The sequence below is a fragment of the Brugia malayi genome, assembly GCF_000002995.4.
Source record: "Brugia malayi strain FR3 genome assembly, contig: Bm_v4_Chr1_scaffold_001, whole genome shotgun sequence".
NCBI classification, from domain to species: domain Eukaryota; kingdom Metazoa; phylum Nematoda; class Chromadorea; order Rhabditida; family Onchocercidae; genus Brugia; species Brugia malayi.
This window is the reverse complement of record NW_025062475.1, coordinates 13,021,582-13,040,991: the sequence shown is the minus strand read 5'-3', so window position 1 is coordinate 13,040,991 and position 19,410 is coordinate 13,021,582. Positions and strand designations below refer to the sequence as shown.

The 19,410-nt window shown below is 25.3% G+C and overlaps 3 protein-coding genes across 4 annotated transcripts; 1 reads left to right on the top strand and 2 right to left on the bottom strand.

Moving 5' to 3' along the window:
• Positions 1-1,824: 1,824 nt before the first annotated feature.
• Positions 1,825-5,574, bottom strand: Bma-magu-1 (Guanylate kinase family protein; the record flags this gene model as incomplete). Its single annotated transcript, XM_043077730.1, has 10 exons — positions 1,825-2,094; positions 2,287-2,396; positions 2,508-2,659; positions 3,024-3,199; positions 3,460-3,584; positions 3,713-3,878; positions 4,067-4,243; positions 4,692-4,916; positions 5,105-5,219; positions 5,399-5,574. 10 exons carry the CDS (start codon positions 5,572-5,574, stop codon positions 1,825-1,827), a joined length of 1,692 nt encoding a protein of 563 aa, XP_042933664.1.
• Positions 5,575-6,191: 617 nt separating this feature from the next.
• On the top strand, positions 6,192-9,480 carry Bm7829 (putative 35.8 kDa protein F37A4.5 in chromosome III, putative; the record flags this gene model as incomplete). The annotated part of the gene is made up of 7 exons (XM_001895672.2): positions 6,192-6,227; positions 6,616-6,735; positions 7,205-7,288; positions 7,641-7,862; positions 7,956-8,125; positions 8,502-8,676; positions 9,268-9,480. The coding sequence occupies 7 exons, from the start codon at positions 6,192-6,194 to the stop codon at positions 9,478-9,480; spliced, it is 1,020 nt and encodes a 339-aa protein (XP_001895707.2).
• Positions 9,481-10,617: 1,137 nt separating this feature from the next.
• On the bottom strand, positions 10,618-18,432 carry Bm1589 (Uncharacterized protein; the record flags this gene model as incomplete). 2 transcript variants are annotated; one of them, XM_043077728.1, is made up of 13 exons in its annotated part: positions 10,618-10,755; positions 10,929-10,993; positions 12,089-12,194; positions 12,379-12,542; positions 13,165-13,290; positions 13,611-13,773; positions 14,944-15,015; positions 15,561-15,712; positions 16,559-16,754; positions 16,854-16,983; positions 17,306-17,426; positions 17,905-18,035; positions 18,320-18,432. In XM_043077728.1, 13 exons carry the CDS (start codon positions 18,430-18,432, stop codon positions 10,618-10,620), a joined length of 1,677 nt encoding a protein of 558 aa, XP_042933662.1. The 2 variants fall into 2 exon arrangements, with proteins under 2 accessions (XP_042933662.1, XP_042933663.1); XM_043077729.1 differs by lacking the exon at positions 18,320-18,432 and having other exon boundaries at positions 17,905-18,007.
• Between the last annotated feature and the right edge of the window lie 978 nt (positions 18,433-19,410).

The following is a 19,410-nucleotide window of genomic DNA, read 5'->3' as shown; positions in this document are numbered from 1 at the left end:
GATCAAATTCGATCAAAAGAAAAAAAAAAAAAAAAAATTGATATTTTATAGAGTCAAATTTAGATGAACTCATTAACAAACAGAATGATAATGGATGAATAAGAGACATCTCAAAAAAAAAAAAAAAAAAAAAAAAAATAAAATAAATTTAAAATAAAAAAAAAATTGCATATAGCAAACTGAAACTACTACTCATGCATTAGACTGCTAATTAAAATAAAATTAGCATTGTGTAGTTTTTGCACAAGTTATTCACAACCTAATTACTGATTAGTTTAACAAGAATTAAAAAAAAAAAAAAAAAAATTCTTGGTTTTAAAAGAAATTATCTCATATAACAAAATTTAATTCAAATGATAACTAACATTGCTGATGCAAAATCGACATTTGTTAAATACTACTCAGCTAATGATATGATAGAACAATAATATGCATTGAATAGCAATAGCACAAATAAATATATGAATTTTTCTGAAGAATACTACTCTGAATATTCTTGAAATCAAATCAGGAATAATCAAAACTTAATGAAAAGAATTGTGCATTCATTCTTTCATTTACATTATATTTATCATAATGTCATTCCATCTCATTTACATGCAAATGAAAGGAGAAAGGAGATTATTACATTAGCTAAAAATTCTCCAATCCTAATTTGAAATGAATTCTAAAATTGAAATTATACAATGAATTACACAGTCCCTCTTTTGATAATAATAAAATAATATTAGTTCATTTCTTTCTGACGCTAAGAAAATGAATGAATTGATTGATATTTATCATTTTCAATTTGAATGGCAAGAAAAAACGGCACAGCTTACAGCAACAACATAAACAGCACCAAAATTTATAAATGGAATATTGTTGCAGGAAGGAATAAAGCAATAAAAATCAAATTGAGCCCATAAAAAAAAAAAAGTAACAAATATAAATCCTTTTTCTCACTCATAACAAACTACTGTCTCCAATGCATTTTATAAAATATTTTAACTGGTCGCATTTTCTTTCTTTACGACATATATGTAACTAACGTTCGGTAATTATTAGCTAGGTAAAATTCGGCAATTATTAGCTAGATAATTATCAGGAAAGCAATATAAATTAGCAATCATCAAAAAGATAACACTAGACTTTTTTAGTATTTGTGAGGAAATTTTTCAGAATATTGCTCAACCGAAATACACTACGAATCCTTCCCTCATTATGTGCATAATCTTTTTTCATCCTAACGCATAAAAGTAACTCTTTTAAACTGACTAGGAATGATAAAAAAAAAAATTGGCTAAGGTTAAAATTATCTGAAAACAAAAGAATTTTGTAATGGTCTTCTGTCGGAACAAATACAGAGATTGAAAAGAAGTGGAATGAATATCAAAACAATGAAACACTTCACATACTAGAAAAGATAGGAGCTCACAAATCCAAACAAAATCAAAAGAATAAAACCGATAAACAATCTTTTCAATACCGGAAAAAATCTCAAAGGATTAGTTATAAGATCCTATGATTTAAATTAACTTTGACCTACAGTGACCAACAGTATATTATTAATAGTGCCTAATCTGACCGTAAATTATTCATTGTGGCAGTTATAAAAATATATCACAAAACATTAAAATGAGAAACGTGGTTAAGTTGTTACTTAAGATATATCACCTTAATAAAACAGGTTACTAATATGTCCTGAAAAACAGGAAAAAAAAACAGAATCAGATTATATTGTTAAGGAATGATAAAGGAATTTCATAAATAATAAAAAAAAATAAATAACCCCAGAACATGTGCTACAAATTGGCAAGATGTTGACACATACTTCTTATTTTATTAATCGACCCAATCGGAAGGTACCCATGTTGGTTCATGCTCTAATTTATTTACTATGTTTCGTAATTGCTCAAATGAAGCCTCGAAATTAGCATTTGTCAACACATGATCAAACATATGTCCATAGATCTGAAAAAGCTGTTCACCAGCTGAGATCATTTGTTCAAATTCTGAATCTGTAAATCCGCGAACTGATATTGGTGTTGATGTACCATGATGACCAGAATCTGTAGCTTGCAAGTTTCGTGCACGATGCTGACGTCGAGTTTCCTAGAAAGTAACTTTAACACTCATAACATTCCTAAGATTATCAACAAGTTAATGAAGAAAAAGCATTAGAATAAAATTTACAAAAACTCATACATTACAGTCGGAACACCCTATCCAATTATTTATAGTAATCATGTCCTGAAGCAAATCCAAATAAAAATTAGTCAAAAGTAGTTTCATGCTGCCAAATACCTTTAAAATATCAAATGGCGGTGGTTTAACAAAAATAACGAAAGATTTGAACACTTTCGAGCGCAAAATCCGTAATGCCAAAGGATGTGTATTCAGAACAGGTATGCGACCTGAAAATGAATTAAAGTAATAATAATGACAATGTTCTATTTAAATTCTTTTCCCATTTTTTTTTTTTTTTTTTAAATAAAAATATGGATCATTCATTACTAACATCGTACCTTGTTTGATAACAGCATGAACCGAATCAGCAAGTGTACCATATAAATTTCCTTTATATTCTCCATATTCTAAGAATCGTCCTTGTCTTATCCAGTGTTCCATGCTGTCACGTTTAGCAAAATGGTAATCAACACCATCTTTTTCATGTGAACTGCAATCTATTGCTGATTGTTGGTCGTTTTATTCCATGAATTTCTTAATCAGTAGTTTCTGTTTCCTTACAGTTCTTATTTAATTTAAATAAAAATGAATGAAACAATACTGACTAATCATTTCCATAGTTTCATTTCAACGAATGATAGTCATAGCGAATATGCAATCGGAAATGCGAAACAAAAACAATCTAAATCAAAAGCTGGATGAAGTTAGTAACGATTCCAGAAACTCAGTCTTAGTGCTTAGAACAATGCTCATTTTAGTTAAACAACTTACTGAAAATTTTCACTGTCTCCTTAAATGTCGCCAATGAAATGTCAAGAAAATGTTTATGATTTATAATTGAAAAAAAAGTATACCGTCGAGGACGACTGGTATGAGGTACACTTGTAGCATAACGATCACTGTTGATGGCAATTAGTCGCTTTTTAAGTTCATTACGCCCAACACCCGGGGGTCCGATTAAAACGATTGGCCGGATAAGAGACTGCTTCGGATATAGTAATGATACTGATTCATACAATAAACTATCAATCTGAAAAAAAAAAAAAAAAACCGTATAAAAAATACTAAGATAAATTTAGACTGAGAACGAACAAAATATCAAGGATGATTAAAAAACAGGAATTATTGATTTCGAAAAGAAATAAATCTGACAACTAAAATTTCAAAATTTAATAGTTAACATAACATTATGTGAGTTAAAAAAAAAAGGAATTGAAGTTGCGTCGATGACAAAAGAATAAACTGGAAAAATATCAACACTTACAAAGTTTAGCAGAAAAAAAAAGAAACCTCATTGCCAGTTTTCAGAAACTTTCGAGTTCCAATCTTGAACTTTTCATTCTCTCTCAAAGTGCGATGTTTTTGTTGCAATTCTTCCGATGGAATGACACCTACTCGTTTTTTAAGCTGATTAACTGGAACAAATACATCCATTCTCTATTTTGTTTAATAGAAAATACTGCATGAAAAATATCAAAAATACTACAAGCAATAACAGCAACAGATTTAATTAAACAAAAACTATATGCGTGATGAACCTAACCAGCGGATGCTAATGGTAGTGTGGCAAATGAGCCATGTCCGAGTGAACGTGCCTGCCACCAATGTTCATCACCTGTTACTACTAATTCCAATATTTCCCCTCGGGTAAAACAAAGAGCTGCTTCTGGACAAGGATGTAAGGAGTCCCGACTACCAGAATAATCGATCTGTAATTAAAAGCTATACTCAAATCATCTGCTGCAACATTTAAAATCTTATGTTAGAATACATTAAAATCTTAATTTTTCTCCATTAATCATGAACGTACAACAAAACAGTGTTAATAATTCTTTTGAACAAACACAATAATAGATGCTAAATAAAAAATGTAAATGAATATAGACATGAACGTTACCAAAGCACGAACGTGTCGCGATTCATTCCACACAACAGCTGCAGGTATTTCAGCAGGTTCTAATTTGAAAGTGACTGTGCCGTTTTCATTGTTTTCGTTACCTAACAATTTGACGATTTCATTTGGACTCATGCCCGTAACAGAGACACCGTTCACTTCCAAAACCCGATCTCCAACCTTCAAAGTTTAAAAATAGTAAAAATACCAAGTTTCTCCAAGGAAAAAACCAGATAAATCACGGTAACTCTTATCAGCCATATTTTTTTTTTTGTTTAGAGCTCCTCTGCTAATAAACCAATCCCAATGCAAATATAGAACGAATTAAAAATCTATGATATTCAAACGCACTTAATATTTTGAAATTGAAACAATTTTTATTCTATCATACCAACAGCATTTTATCGACTATATGCCAAGAATAATGATGCAGTACGGAAATTTATTTTCACATGTTTTTTGTGTTGTATGAGACAAATTCAAAAAAGTGACCAGAGAAAACACTATTAAAAATGAAACCGTTTAAGATAATACAAGCTTTCAAAATTTTAAAAATTCAAAACTTCTAAATTAAACTACATAACAATTTTAATCTTAGGATTAAAAAAAAAGAAAAAATTATGAAAACCTGAATATTGCCGCTACGATCAGCTACTCCACCAGCTATAACACGGGCAATATACACTTTTCCATCAGTATCACATTTTATAGTTGCACCAAGAGCTTCATTACCTTTTACCAATCGAACCAGTTTAATAGCAATACCATCATCGTCATCAACCTCATAGGGTATTTCTGGTAATTGTGGCAAATAGGTGCGATTTGAAGTTATATCATATACGGAGAATAAGCTCTACAATTGGAAATAATAACGACAAAAAGAAAAAAAGAGTCTTGACCACTCAATAAAATTTAGTCTCGATAATTGGCCAGTAACGAAGACAAACATTCCAAGACAAATCTAACTGTGTTCGAGATCGGATTTATTACTCACATTTTTACTGAATGAATAAAATTTCAATTCTCATAAAATGCAACTACCTTAATAATAGGCCTGGAGAGAAGTGAAACAAGCTGCTGTACTGCTACTGATGGTGGCGCTGATTCTTCCCATTCGCATAATAATGAATCAACTATTTCAGTTAATATGCTATCTCTAAAAACTAACTTTTCATTATGGTCACATTTTTAGATATCTTTGCAAAATATCGGGCAAAATGTAACTTTTAACATCGAAAAATTCTAAAATGCTTTGTCTAAATTTCCATTCTTTATATTTCGCAAAAAGCAAGAATTCCCATTAGATAACATAAAATGATAAAATTCAATTGATACCCAATTCGAGAGAGATGTAAACCGCGATTGATCAATGTTTTATGGATTATAACAACGTGCTTGAGATCATTAGCTGTTAAATGCTTTTTTCGTTTACCAAATTCATCTTCAACACATTCCAGGATACATTCATATGCTTTTGCAAAAGTTTCGAACGTCACAGGCGTTGTGTCCATCCGCCGTCGTATGTGATAACTAATCACGCATCGACAATTATACAGTAAATCGCTGACTAAAGCTGAAATTTTGTGTAAAATTCATGGAGAGAAATTAAGAAATGATGCAATTACGTGACATAATTACTAGATAAGACGTTGCTTACGCACTGCATTAGTCACGTGCGTAAAATAGAACTACGTGTAGTACATGCCGCATGATCACAACTGGAAACAACATGTGGCTGCAATAATTTGAGTAAAACATGAACTACCACTATACTAAAGCAATGATCCATAACAAAGCATTCCGGAAATGGTTGTATACCCTTCCAGCTTATCAGGAATACAATCCGGTAAAGAAAACCTTACCACTGATTACGTGAAACAATCTGCAATATGCAAAAATTTCCTGAATTTACTCTTCAAACCACACTATCAGCGTGCACTACTTACACGCATGTGCACGAAATGAAATTTCTAAATTGCTTCATTCAACTCCTTTGATGAAAATAAAAATAATTAATGATTCTGAATTTCTTTAAACTTTCAATTTCGATATTTGAAAACTGTAATAAGAATAATTATAAATTACTTCAAAATGATAATTGTCACTCAAATTAATTTTTCTAAGCAACATGGAACGGTTGCTTCGTTTAACCGGTTTTAATAGTGTATGTTAAAATATTTTACGTAATGTCAACAATACAATTCTGATCTAATTTTTTTGCTAGAACTGTTATAGGATGTATACACGTTATACACGTAATAATCATAAGTTCGGTATAGAAAATACGTCAAGCTTATAAACTTCACGTGTAGCTTTGATAGTTTAAATGTGATATCTCAAATTGATAAGTTATTGTTTTCTTCAATTCAACTTGGACATTTACACAATAATTGTAATTAAATGGTGAAAGTTTTAAAGAAGTTAGAAAAAAAAAAAAAAAGTATTCCAATTTATCAATTGGATTATAAGTTTAGTATTTGCATTTTTGAACTGAAAATAACAAATAATTCTGAAATGTTGTGACATTAATAATGTCAACTTTTTATGTTTAGCTACCGAAAGCAACACCACAGGATATACTAAAGCATCCAGATACCGGTGAAATTGTTTATGTCTCGTCACTTGCTCTTCTTAAAATGCTTCGACATGGTCGAGCTGGTGTTCCTATGGAAGTAAGATGAAATTCTTATTTTTTTAAATAACTTTTTTTTTTTTTGAACTTTCATCTGTACTATTAAGAAATGAAAAATGATGTAAAATCATTTGAGATAAAACAATGATTAATTTTGTTATCAGATGGATAATCAAAATTTTTTTTTTTTTTTTTGATGAAATGAGTAATAGTTAATTAGTAGAATCAAAAATATTACATTAATTAGCGATAATGCTAAATGTAGATGCATGATGAGGAAAGATTTAAAATAGAAATTGTTAGACGTTTTAATGACATTGGAATTGACTGTAAAAAGATTTCAGCTAATATTTTTGATGCTTATCAAATATTTAATTTCATTATAAATTTAAATACACTTTAACACTCAGTTAATAACAATTCAAAAAAAAAAAAATTATATTAAAAATTATACAAAAAAAAAATTGTTGGGCAATTTTTATTAGCTGTAATTGCAGCGAAATTTTTAGGTCATGGGTTTAATGCTGGGCGAATTTGTTGATGATTTTACGATTAATGTTGTTGATGTATTTGCTATGCCACAATCCGGAACGGTAAGAAATAAAATATTTTTTGTAAAAAAAACACTGCATGAAAGATATAGAAGAAAAGTAAAGTAGAAGAATCCTGGAATGAGGATACTAAAGAACGAGAATTGAGATTAGTTTTGTTAAAGAAATGATTAAATAAAGTATAAAAATTTGAAGAGAATTTTGGGAGAACGAAAAAAGATTTGCTATTTCTGTAAGTTCTAAATTTATTGTTGAAACAATTTGCAGTATGTCTTTGATTCAGCTATTAACCGCTTTCAGATGGCTTTTTCAAAATTGAAAAGAAACAAATGTTTGAAATAAACTTTAAAAAACAATTCTTTTCAATAATCAATTTTTACTGTGTAAATTTTAGGGTGTATCTGTGGAAGCAGTCGATCCGGTATATCAAACTAAAATGCTGGATATGTTAAATCGTACGGGACGAAGTGAAATGGTTGTTGGTTGGTACCATTCACATCCCGGATTTGGTTGTTGGTTATCCGGTGTTGATATTGCTACACAACGAAGTTTTGAAGCGTTAAGTGATCGTGCTGTTGCAATCGTTATCGATCCAATACAATCAGTCAAAGGAAAGGTAAGCATCTTTTAAATTTGTCCTTCCATCATTAAAAAATTGAAATATGTGATCAATATTGATTGATTATACTCCAATTATTATTACCTTCAGGTAGTAATTGATGCTTTTCGTACAATCGGACCGAATACTTTGGAATTCAGTTTTTTGGAAAGTTCACAAAAGACACTGGCACCTACTCAAGAATCACGACAAACCACTTCTAATTTGGGACATTTGGTGAAACATTCTATTGTTGAGCAAGTTCATGGACTTGGCAAAAGGTTTTTTTTTTTCATTTCTCATTTTAAATTTTACCTATTATTCAGTAACAATTTCTCATTCGTTTCTTTTTTTTTTTTTTTTTTTTTCATCAGATTAAATTAAAAGTTCAAATTTTTCTTTTAAATTTCACACGTTCTTGGAAAAATTTTAGATGGTTTAAATGGTTAACTGTTCAGAAAATGACGAATAATTTAAATCAGAAAGTTCTTTCGATTATAATGCGCTTCATTTTGTTTATATATTTAATGTTTATATTTAATTATCTGAATTTCATTTACAATATCAAACCATCTCATTTAGTACATTCTTTCAATTTAATTATTTAGCATCTAAAAAAATTTTGGTCTTTTTTTCTTAAAAAAAAAAAAATTTTAGCTATTATTCAATAACAATAAACTTCAAGTTAACAATCAAAGAGCAGCAAATGCTAGAAAGTTTGCATATGAAAAATTGGGCTGAAGGATTACAGTTGAATAGTTTCGAGAGTATAGCACAAAATAATTTAGCAAATATGGAACAAATGGTTAAATTGATCAAACTTTATAACAAAGTAATTTAATAAATTTATTAGATAAAGTTATTTTAAAAAAGGAAAATATTAACCAAAAAATATTGAAGTTGCATTTGTATCATAAGAACTAATCGGTTTATTGTACTTAAATGGATTCAGGATTGATTTATAACTTATTGTTGAATGAGAAATTAGTAAGATTTGGTGAAGAATTTAGCAATTATGAGTATTAGTATTGTTTCAAAGGGCTAATGCATAAATAAAGCTTAGGTTTTTTCGAGATAAATTCATTCTTCGTTGTGATAAGCCAAAACATTTAGAAAAATCTCAATTTTAAATATTTAAACCTTGTGAACTCACATTCCATTATGAAATATAGTTACTAAATATTTGAATTTCCTATCTTTGTTACTTATGAAATTTCTAAAATTAAACAAAAAATATCCTCTATCAAATTAGTAGTGAGAATTTTAACTTTTCTGTTGTAATCTTCGTATTTTTAATTAGACATGAATATATCTTTTGTGAAACGCTTCGGAGTTAATTTTCATATTTTTGTATTTGCATTGAAATTAGTTTACATTCATTTAAAGTTATAATTCCTTCTTTTTTTTTTTTCTTTAAAATCAGGAATTATTCATGCTGAAAAAACCATATAGTAGTGAAAAAGGAACAGAAAATAAAACGGAGAAGTCAACCGGATTATCAAAAGCTGAAATTGAAGCAAAAAAAGTTGGTCATTTTGATCCAAAGCGACATCTGGCTATCATTGCAGATAATTTAATGAAGGATAATATTGTACATGAATTATGTTCTATGATTGATGCTAGTGCTTTCCAGTAATTGTCCTTCTCGAAAAGTGTTAAATCTGACCTTAGGTGATGTGTGACCTCACGTGATAATCCTCTTATACTGACCTCACGTGATAATCCTCTTATACTTTCATCTCCAATAAAAGATGAAGATATTTACTGTAATTAAATACAAGATGGTTATTTGGTAATCATCATTGTTATCAAAGAAAAGCTCAACCATGGAAAGATAATTGCTTCCGGTCATTTTGACTTCCGGTCATGTTAAAATTTTTCAGTAATTTTAGTAAATACATAATTATGCTCATCTTTTATGAAATTTAAAAATTAACGACTCAAACTGAAACAATGAATCAAAATTTCTTTTATGTGCTAATTTTACAGCATTTATCACAAAATTAGTTTTTTTTTTTTTTTTTTCAACAAGTTAAAAATAATACTCTCATTATATGTAGTTTTTCGATTTTCTTTGTTCATGAAGTAATGATTTTTCTCCGAAAATTTAATATTAAAATTCGAGTAATTCTCTGATACTTGGAATAATTACAAAGTGATAATTTCTAGATGAAAGATATCTTCGCATCCATACAAAATAGAAATGTTATTATTTTTCAAATGAAGTAAATAGTACTGATACTGAGATGACAAACAGGTATGAATAATAGGAATCAATGTTATTTCTTGATATTGAAATTACTAGGCAATAAATCTAAATTGTAAACCAATAAAATAAATAATTCAATAGCGAGGAAAATTTGATTCAGAAAAGAAATAATCATAAAATAGTAATTTCATTAGTTACTTTCATTTTTGCAAGTTTTACAACATTCACCTGTTATTTTATTGAAGTTAAAATTTCATTTCACATCAATAATAAAAGTGAAAAATTTAGTATATTTTCATTTTACATAAAGCAATATAAATATTAATAATATTTGATACAAAATAAGCATTTTATCAATTACCAAATGATTAAACATTTTTTTTAGTGCAAAAAAAAAATTTTTAATTTCAAACAAATATCACAAATTTTTCCAATTAAATCTATCCAATTTCAAATTCTTATCAATTATTTCGATCATAAAAAAAAAAGTTTCAGAAAAAGAAATGAAAAATTATTGTTAGCAAGCAATCAACATAAATAATTAGCGTATATATTTAATTAAATTTAGAAACGAGATACTTCAAGAGATTTACGATTTTTCAACACACCGAATGATTTTTGAAAAGTTTTTTTAAAATTTTTAAAAAAATTTTCTGACCAATTTTCCGGAACCACATCATATACATCCACTGGTGTAGCATTCTACAATTAAAAAAATTCGAAATTTTGATTTAAAAGAAAAAAACGGTAAATTTTATAAAATTATAAATTTATATAATACTCAAATCCTAAATTATATCTTTCTTAATCTCTGAATTAGAGTAAAAATTTCAAATTTTATTCAAAAAAAGAAAATAAACTATTTAAATGCATACCGTTTCATCTTGATCATTGTATTGTCCTCCATTCATTTGTGCATACGATGACAGATTATTTATATCTGAAGAAAATCATTTTTACAATATTTATCAAAAAAAAAAAAGAAAGAGCTTTGTTTAATTATCATTATTGATTATTGATTAAATCAATCATTATTGATTAAATCAGATCTGACAAAGTTTCAATTATATTTTAATTAGGTATACATTATTTTGAATTTAACTTTGTTAGTATCAATTTTATTCAGCTTAATTTAAATTTAATATATGTAAGTTTAGTGCAATATAGGTGCAATTTGAATGAAATTTGTTTAATTCATATAGATTCTAATTTTAATTTTGCTCTCATTACTATAATTTTCTTAAATGCGTAGTTTTTTTTTTTTCCTTTGAAATTAGTAATACTTAAAATATTAATGTTTTATTATCATAGCTGATTTTTACAAATAATTAACACTGTAAAAAATTGGAACAAAATAAAAAACAAAAAAAAAAAAAAAAAAAAAAACGGAAAAGAGAAAATGATTTAAATGTTTTTTTTTTAAAAAAAAAAGTACGAAAATAAAATTACAAAAGTTAAAATTAACAATTATAACAGAATAAATAATAATAAAATTAATCATCATTATACTTTAGAACATTGAGCAGTGATGTTTTTAATGTTATATGATTGAATATGAAAAAGTAATCAATCAAAATAATTTCAAACTTTTTCAAGGGTAATGAAAGGAGTAGTTCAGATAAAGAATGATTGGTATTTTTATTTTTAAAATGTTTCTTCAAATCTTTTATTGGCATAAATCGTAGTTCAAAATGTATCAAATTAAAAACATCATTCATTTGCTTTTTTTTTTTTTTGTTATTTATTTTTCTTCATTTCATCTTACATTACCTTATTTTCGTCTTCATTTAATTTCCATTTAAATTTATTACTTACACTTTTTGAATTATATTTTTCTAATATATTATTTTATCTATTATCATTATCTAGTGATAAAAAAAGAGAAAATAGAATAACATTCATATGTGGCTAAGTTAGTTTGCTTAATTAATTCAATTCTTATTTGTGATCAGAATTAATCTGATCAATCATTTATCGTTTTTTTCGTGAAAGAAATATATGAACAATTTTTCAAATTAATAAATCGAATACTTACAACCATTGGTAGTTGATTTTGAGGAAGTGTCATTTGTTTTTTGAAATGCTCGTACATCTCTGATCGGCAAATTGATTACATAACGATATTCGGTATTAGTTACCGGCTAGAATAATAATAATAATAATAATAATAATAATAATAATAATAATAATAATAATAATAATAATAATAATAATAATAGTAATAGTAATAATAATATTAATGAAAAAAAAGAATATATATATGACTAATTTATAAATTCAATAAATAATGATATGAAAAAGAAAATAAATAAATAAAAAATATACCTGAAAAAGATTACGTATATGAGAACGACTATTACGTCTACGTCCTGATGGAGCAGTATGAATAGATTTTGTTGTTGGCGCAAATGAAACCATTTTAGAAGAATCAATTGTAAAATTTCGATGTGAATTACATGTATGAGTTTTGAGAATTCCTTGCATACCACCTTATAAATTAATTAATTTTAATAGAAATACTTATGAATATTTTTTCATTTATAATATTAATCTATTTTTGAACTAATAAATGATTAGAATAAATGAAAAAAAAAAAAAAAAAAAAAGCTAAATGAAATGAATTTAAGTTACTTTTTAGCTACTTTTTTCTTTTTCCGGATATATAATATATGATTTGTACTAAAGCATAAAATAGCTGATGATACGAGAAAATACTAGTTGAAAATAGATAAATTAATAAATAGCGATTAAATTTGAAAAAGAAAAAATGAATATGAAATTATCGAATAGATAAAATACTAGTGATCAGATCAATAATGATATAAATGATCAGGTTCAAAAAATACGGTTGATATAAATCAAGATATGACATAAATTTTTGCAAGTGTATCAAGACATGAATAAATTTTGAACTAACAATTTCAAATTTTCAAATTCTTAATTTAAGATGGAAATAGAAGCAAAATGATCGAACAGTGATGAATAGTAATGCATAAATAATGAAAAGATGAAAATTTTCATCAAGAATTGATCAAAATTATAATAAATCTAAATTTTAATATGAAAAAGGAAAAAAAAAAAAGTAGTCGGAAACAAGGTCAAGTAATTTACCGTTGACCTGAATTTGAATTTCATCATACAATCGTCGACCATTCATCCGTGATAGAAGTACCACATCCGGATGATCCGGTTCAACTGTTAGTCTTATCGATGAAACAGCAAATTCACCCCATTGTTCTGTAAAATAATGAACGCATTCATAATCATTCATTCATTTTCCATTCCTCTTCTTAGTCATTTTAAAATTTAATAAAAGAGAAAGAGAGAGAGAGAGGGAAAAAAAGAAGAAAAGAAAAAAAAAACTGCTAACATTCTCAAATTGACAATGACCGTGAAAAATGACAATAATTTCAGATAAGTAACAAAAAATTGATTATCAAATTTTTTTGGTTAAAATGCTTAAATAAGAAATATGAAAATTTTCCTCAAAATTTATTAATTAAAAGAAATGAATTAATTAGTAAAAAAAAAAATAAAATAAAATAAACAAAGCAAACCGCAATCAGCAATTTGTAAGCTAATTGCATGCCTCCATGCAGCAATATCTTCTTCACTATCAGAAGTTAAAATAAATTGTTTATCATATTTTGTTCCAGCTAAATAACAATCTGAGGTAACAATAATACTGCGTTGATGTTTACATGCTAATATCTTTGAATCCTGTAATTTTTGATGGAATATTAAATTAAAAATTTATTTTAATTCTCAGAAAGGAAAAGAAAGAAAGAAAGGAAGGACTATTTTTAAATTGTATTTCTCTTCACAAACATAAAAGTAAACATTGAATGAGTAAATAAAAAAAAAAAAAAAACAACAACAACATAACTAGAAGAAAATAATTCATTACTCAAATGTAAAATAAAAAAAAAAATTCAAACGTAGGAAATTTTATATAAGATTTATGGCATTTAGTAACACGTCACGTGAAAAAAAAAAATTACAACGTATAAGCATGTAAAGTAATTTTCATTGACGGAAATGAATATCGTCAATAATTATAGATTTAAATAAAAAAAAAAAAAAGAAGAAATTTATAGATCTAAATCTAATTTTTATTATTGAATAACTTTTAAACTATTTTCTGCAGATGAACCGCATATTATTTCAATAAACAAAAATCCAATCAAATAAATTTTTAACAAAAAAAAAAAGGTTCATTTTAATATTACAAACAATGTAATTACCATATTAAACTTTGTCATTTTCATATCTATTTAAATGATAATTTTAAAATCCATGATTACTGAGTTTTAATTAAACATTTTTGCTTTCCGGAAATGTTTTCGGATAACAAGAAATAATTTGTCCTAAAATCATATTTCGCATTTTTACATTTTAATTTATGAATGCTACAATTAATCTACCTAGTACTTACCTGGTAATGATTTTATCTAATTAATTACTTCTTTTTACACCATTCTTTTGCTCTTATTTGATTTGTCCACTATTTTATTTTTTTCATAAATCTAAGCTAACTTTTAAGCAGCAAAGATTTATTTTTAATTTATCACTATGTCATGAGCGGATCGTTTTAAAATAAATCACATAGTAATGTTAGGATTAGTATTGGAAATTTAAAAATAATTTATTAAATTGAATTGTTGTTAACTGATATGGCCGAACATCTATACAATAGTTCAAGAGTTATTTAATAACAACAAAAAACAAACTTTAGATAAGTAAAGTCAAATTTAATAAAAGTTTAACTTTCTATGTTACTAATAAGTAAAATGTTTAAGATATTAAATTCTGATCATTCTCGATATGTTATTTATTTTATTGAATTTTAAAATTGTTTACTTACAAATGATCACACATTTACTTACCTACCTTATTAATATAAATGTGAAGAAGGATTTGATTTTGCAATGAATTGCTTGTTGCACATCGTAAAACACCAGCCTATAAAAAAAAAAAAATTTTTTTTTAAAAAAGTTTGAGGTAATTTTTTCTGTGCTTTTTTTTTTAAATTACAAACTTATAAACTAATCAATTAAAATTATAAACTTATAAACTAATCAGTTAAAATTATAAACTCATAAACTAATCAATTAAAATTATAAACTCATAAACTAATCAATTAAAATTATAAACTTATAAGTTAATCAATTAAAATTATAAACTCATAAACTAATCAATTAAAATTATAAACTTATAAACTAATCAGTTAAAATTATAAACTTATAAACTAATCAATTAAAATTATAAATTCATAAACTAATCAATTAAAATTATAAACTTATAAGTTAATCAATTAAAATTATAAACTCATAAACTAATCAATTAAAATTATAAAAAAAAAAGAAAAAAAACTTAAACTATAAACTTATGAACATTTTTGTTCAATTATTTCTCAAATTAATAATGATATAAACTAATTAATCAAAATTATAAACTCATAAACTAATTAATTAAACTTATAAACTAATTATTCTCATAACACAAACCTGTAATCTACAACGCATATTCTGATACAAACAATCATAACCAATGGGTTTAATTGTTAAAATACCATCTGATAGAGGCATTGCAACTGAATTTGGTTGAGCGACAATTCGGCATCGAATATTGCCATATAATGGTGGGCCATAATTAGCTGCTATAATGCAAAATATTAGTACTTAGTTTTATTTACATAAAATTAAGTATAAAAAAAAAAAAAATGTTTGAAATAAAATTTTGAATATTTCATCCAAATAATTTATGCAAATAAAAATTTTTTATTATTCAAAAATCAAATCTTACTTTTTTCACAATTACCTGTAATATTTTATGCTTGAAAATATAGTCAAATAATGAGAAATTGTTAAAAAATGCGGTATATCAAATAGAAAACAAACATTTTTGTTCAATTATTTCTCAAATTAATAACAAATTAATAATGACAATTTTTACTTTATACAAAGTATTAGCATTGAATTTTTAAAATTATTATTATTATTTTGTTTTTTTTGTTTTTAAAACATTACTTTTGGTTGTCTTTTCTTTTTCCTTTTTTTTTGCACTAAATTCTATGTCATAATATTAGTATTTATCACTTGATAACTATTAATAATTCAAATAATAATAATAATAACTATTAATAATTCACAATAACAATAATAATAACTATTTATAATTCACAATAATAATAATAATAATAAGTATTAATAATTCACAATAATAATAATAAGTATTAATGATTCACAGTAATATTTTAAAAGATTTTATAAAAAATTTTCAATTTTTCTTAAGAATGAAAAATATGTAAGAATTGATAAATATATTTATAATTATTTATTTATTTAAGATAAGTTTTTGAAACTAAGCTATTGTTGAAATTTTAAATTCGAAACAATTAATCAATTAATTGATCAATCAGACAAAAAGGGAACATTTGGAAAAAAAGAAAAATTTCAATAAATATATATTTTTTTAATTTATCAAATGAACTTCAAATGAGTACCATTTGGTGACAAATGAAGATCATAAATTCCAACTTTTGGTTTCGCATCACTTAAAGTTAATGTTGTTCGACCTAACAGATGAAAACATTTATTGTTTGAGCTATCTTGACTGCTACCATTGCTACCATTGCTACCATTTTCACCGTTCATTAATGAATCAAATGGTATCGTATCATCATTCAACAAATTTGTCTTCTAAATTTCATTAATTATGTAAACAATTTATCTTTGTAAATTTTATTTTTTTTAAATTTAAAAAAAAAAAATCAAATCAAAATGATTGAAATAACTAACATAATTAGCGCCAAATCGTCGTCCAAATGAACGAGTTAATTTCTGCTTTAATGATTGATTGCTATCACCACCATCAGTTCGTGATGCATAAAGTTGAATTTCAATTTCAAAATCTACCGGTTGATTTTCACTAAAATTTTCAAATGAATTTTTATTTCAACATTATATCAAAATCAAATAAAATTTGTATATTTTGCAAAATTTTTTAATTATTCTTTAGCAAATAACAAATTCATTAAATTCTTTCTAACTTCACTATTCTCGAAAAAACAAAACAAAACAAAACAAAATCAAATTAAAATTGTAGTAAAAACATTTAGATACTACCTGAAAATTATCTTTCTATCTTTTCATATGAAAAATAAAATTTCAAGGAGAAATTTTAGAAAAACAAAATTTCGTTTTTTTTTTTTTTTTTTTTTTTAATGTAATTTCAAATTAATGTAACAAACAAAACGAATGAATCGGTAAATGCCACATCTGTACAGGTACGATCAACGGCTGTCACAATGCGACTGTCATTAACATTGTTAGTTGCTTGAAGTGATACAAACATTGAATATACTTTTCCTTCTGGAAAAAAGAAAAATTTTGTTAAATGAAAATTTTAATTAATTTAAAAAAAAAAAAAGAAAAGAAGAAATATTCGAATGAATTAATTTTAAATCAAATTTGATAGCAGTGGTAAAGTGAAAAAGGAAAATAAAAATTTTATTTAGTAATATTATTGATGATAAAAATTTGGGAGAAATTCAAATAAACGGATAGATAAATTAAAACAAAACAAAAAAATTAATATAATTTCAAAAAAAAAAAAAAATGAAAAATGAAATTTCATATTACACCGAATTAGAAAGTATTAACTTACAAATATATGAAACTTTGATTTTTTTTTTCAAAGTTACCAAATTTTTAAGCATACTTTTTAGCATGAATAGCTAGAAGTTATTTAATGTTTTCAAGTTTACGTTTAAAACATTTCAAGTTTACGTTTAAAAAATTAGTTTGCATTATTCTAGAAAAAAAAATACGTGAAAAAACACGCATATACCTCCACGTGTTCCGAAGTGTTCATCGCTATTCCACGCTAATGGTACCGATAAATGAGATATACCAATTCGAGCTCTGCTTGGACTATTTGACAAGGTTGACATACGTTGTACTTCTCTCTCTCGAATTGCCCTATAAATTTTATTTCCTAAAAATTTCCACAAATTTTATTTTTAGTAAGAAATAAAAAAAAAAAAAAAAACTTTAAGTTTAATTAATAAACAAGAATTTGTAGATATTTTAAAGTTAATTAATGAGAATAAGTTTGAATTTCCAGTAGCTAATTTCTTTTTTTTTTTTTTTGCAAATAGCTTAATTTAAATATCTAACTATGATATAAAGACTGCACAGATGAATTCAGATTGGAAATTAAACATCAAAAATTTGGAAATAAAAATATGACAATGAAAAGATACTTTGCGGTAAAGACTTTTTGATGCGCTAATTTGGTAGATAATACATTTGCGCCTGACTGTGACTCGCCGACAAGAATGGATATGGTACCATCACATGCATTTGCATTTGCCATATTATCGTTTTAGCAAAAAAAAAAAATTTGCATACAATTATACCATTTTCTGGATAACTAATTTCACATCTTTATACCTATAAATAGAATTTCTAAAAAATTTTCAAATTGTTCATTTAAATAAAATAATTGCAAAAAGCGTAGAATAATTTATGAATATGATCCAATGCTGAAAAAAAAAAAAAACAAACTTTTTCTGAAATATGATCAAATAAATTTGAAATGAATTTCTCTATTTGATAAATTTTAAATTTAAACACAGAAGAGAACCTAGGAACGTTTATATCAAATCAACATTTATTGAGTGAAATTCTTTTTTTTTTTTTTTCAAAAAATTTGTTTATTTGAAGTAAATAAATATTTAATAATTTTGTAACATTATCTGTTTATAAATTGAGAGATAAATTGAAAAGATATTCGTACATAAATTAAAAAAAAAAAAAAAAAAAGCAATTTTTGGAAGTTAAATTAATAAATATGTGCTTTACAAGATGCTTATTAGAACATTGCGCTAATTTCCATTCGTAAACAAAGTTTTTAAAATAAGAAAAAGAATGCAAATAGTGGTAAATTAAAAAAGTTTTTTTTTTTTTTTTTCTAAAAAAAAAGACTAATTTAAAGATAGAAATTTTCCCTTATTCCATAAATGTAATTCAAGATTTAATCAAATTAGTAACATACAGGTAGTATTTCAATTTTGATCTATCAGTATGATACGTTTAAATTAGAAACGATGAAGATTTGCCGATTTACTTTTTTGATTAGTTGATTAGAAATAAATCAAAATTTCCGTTTGATTTTTCCGATAAATATAGATAAATTTTGCTGATAAATTAGTTAAAATAATGATTGAAGATAAAAGAATATCAATAGAAAAAGAAAGATTTGCATGAATAATATTATAAGAATAATAATTTCAATTACAATCAATGTTATTTCTGTTATTAAATTAATATTATAAATTACTATTGTCAAATT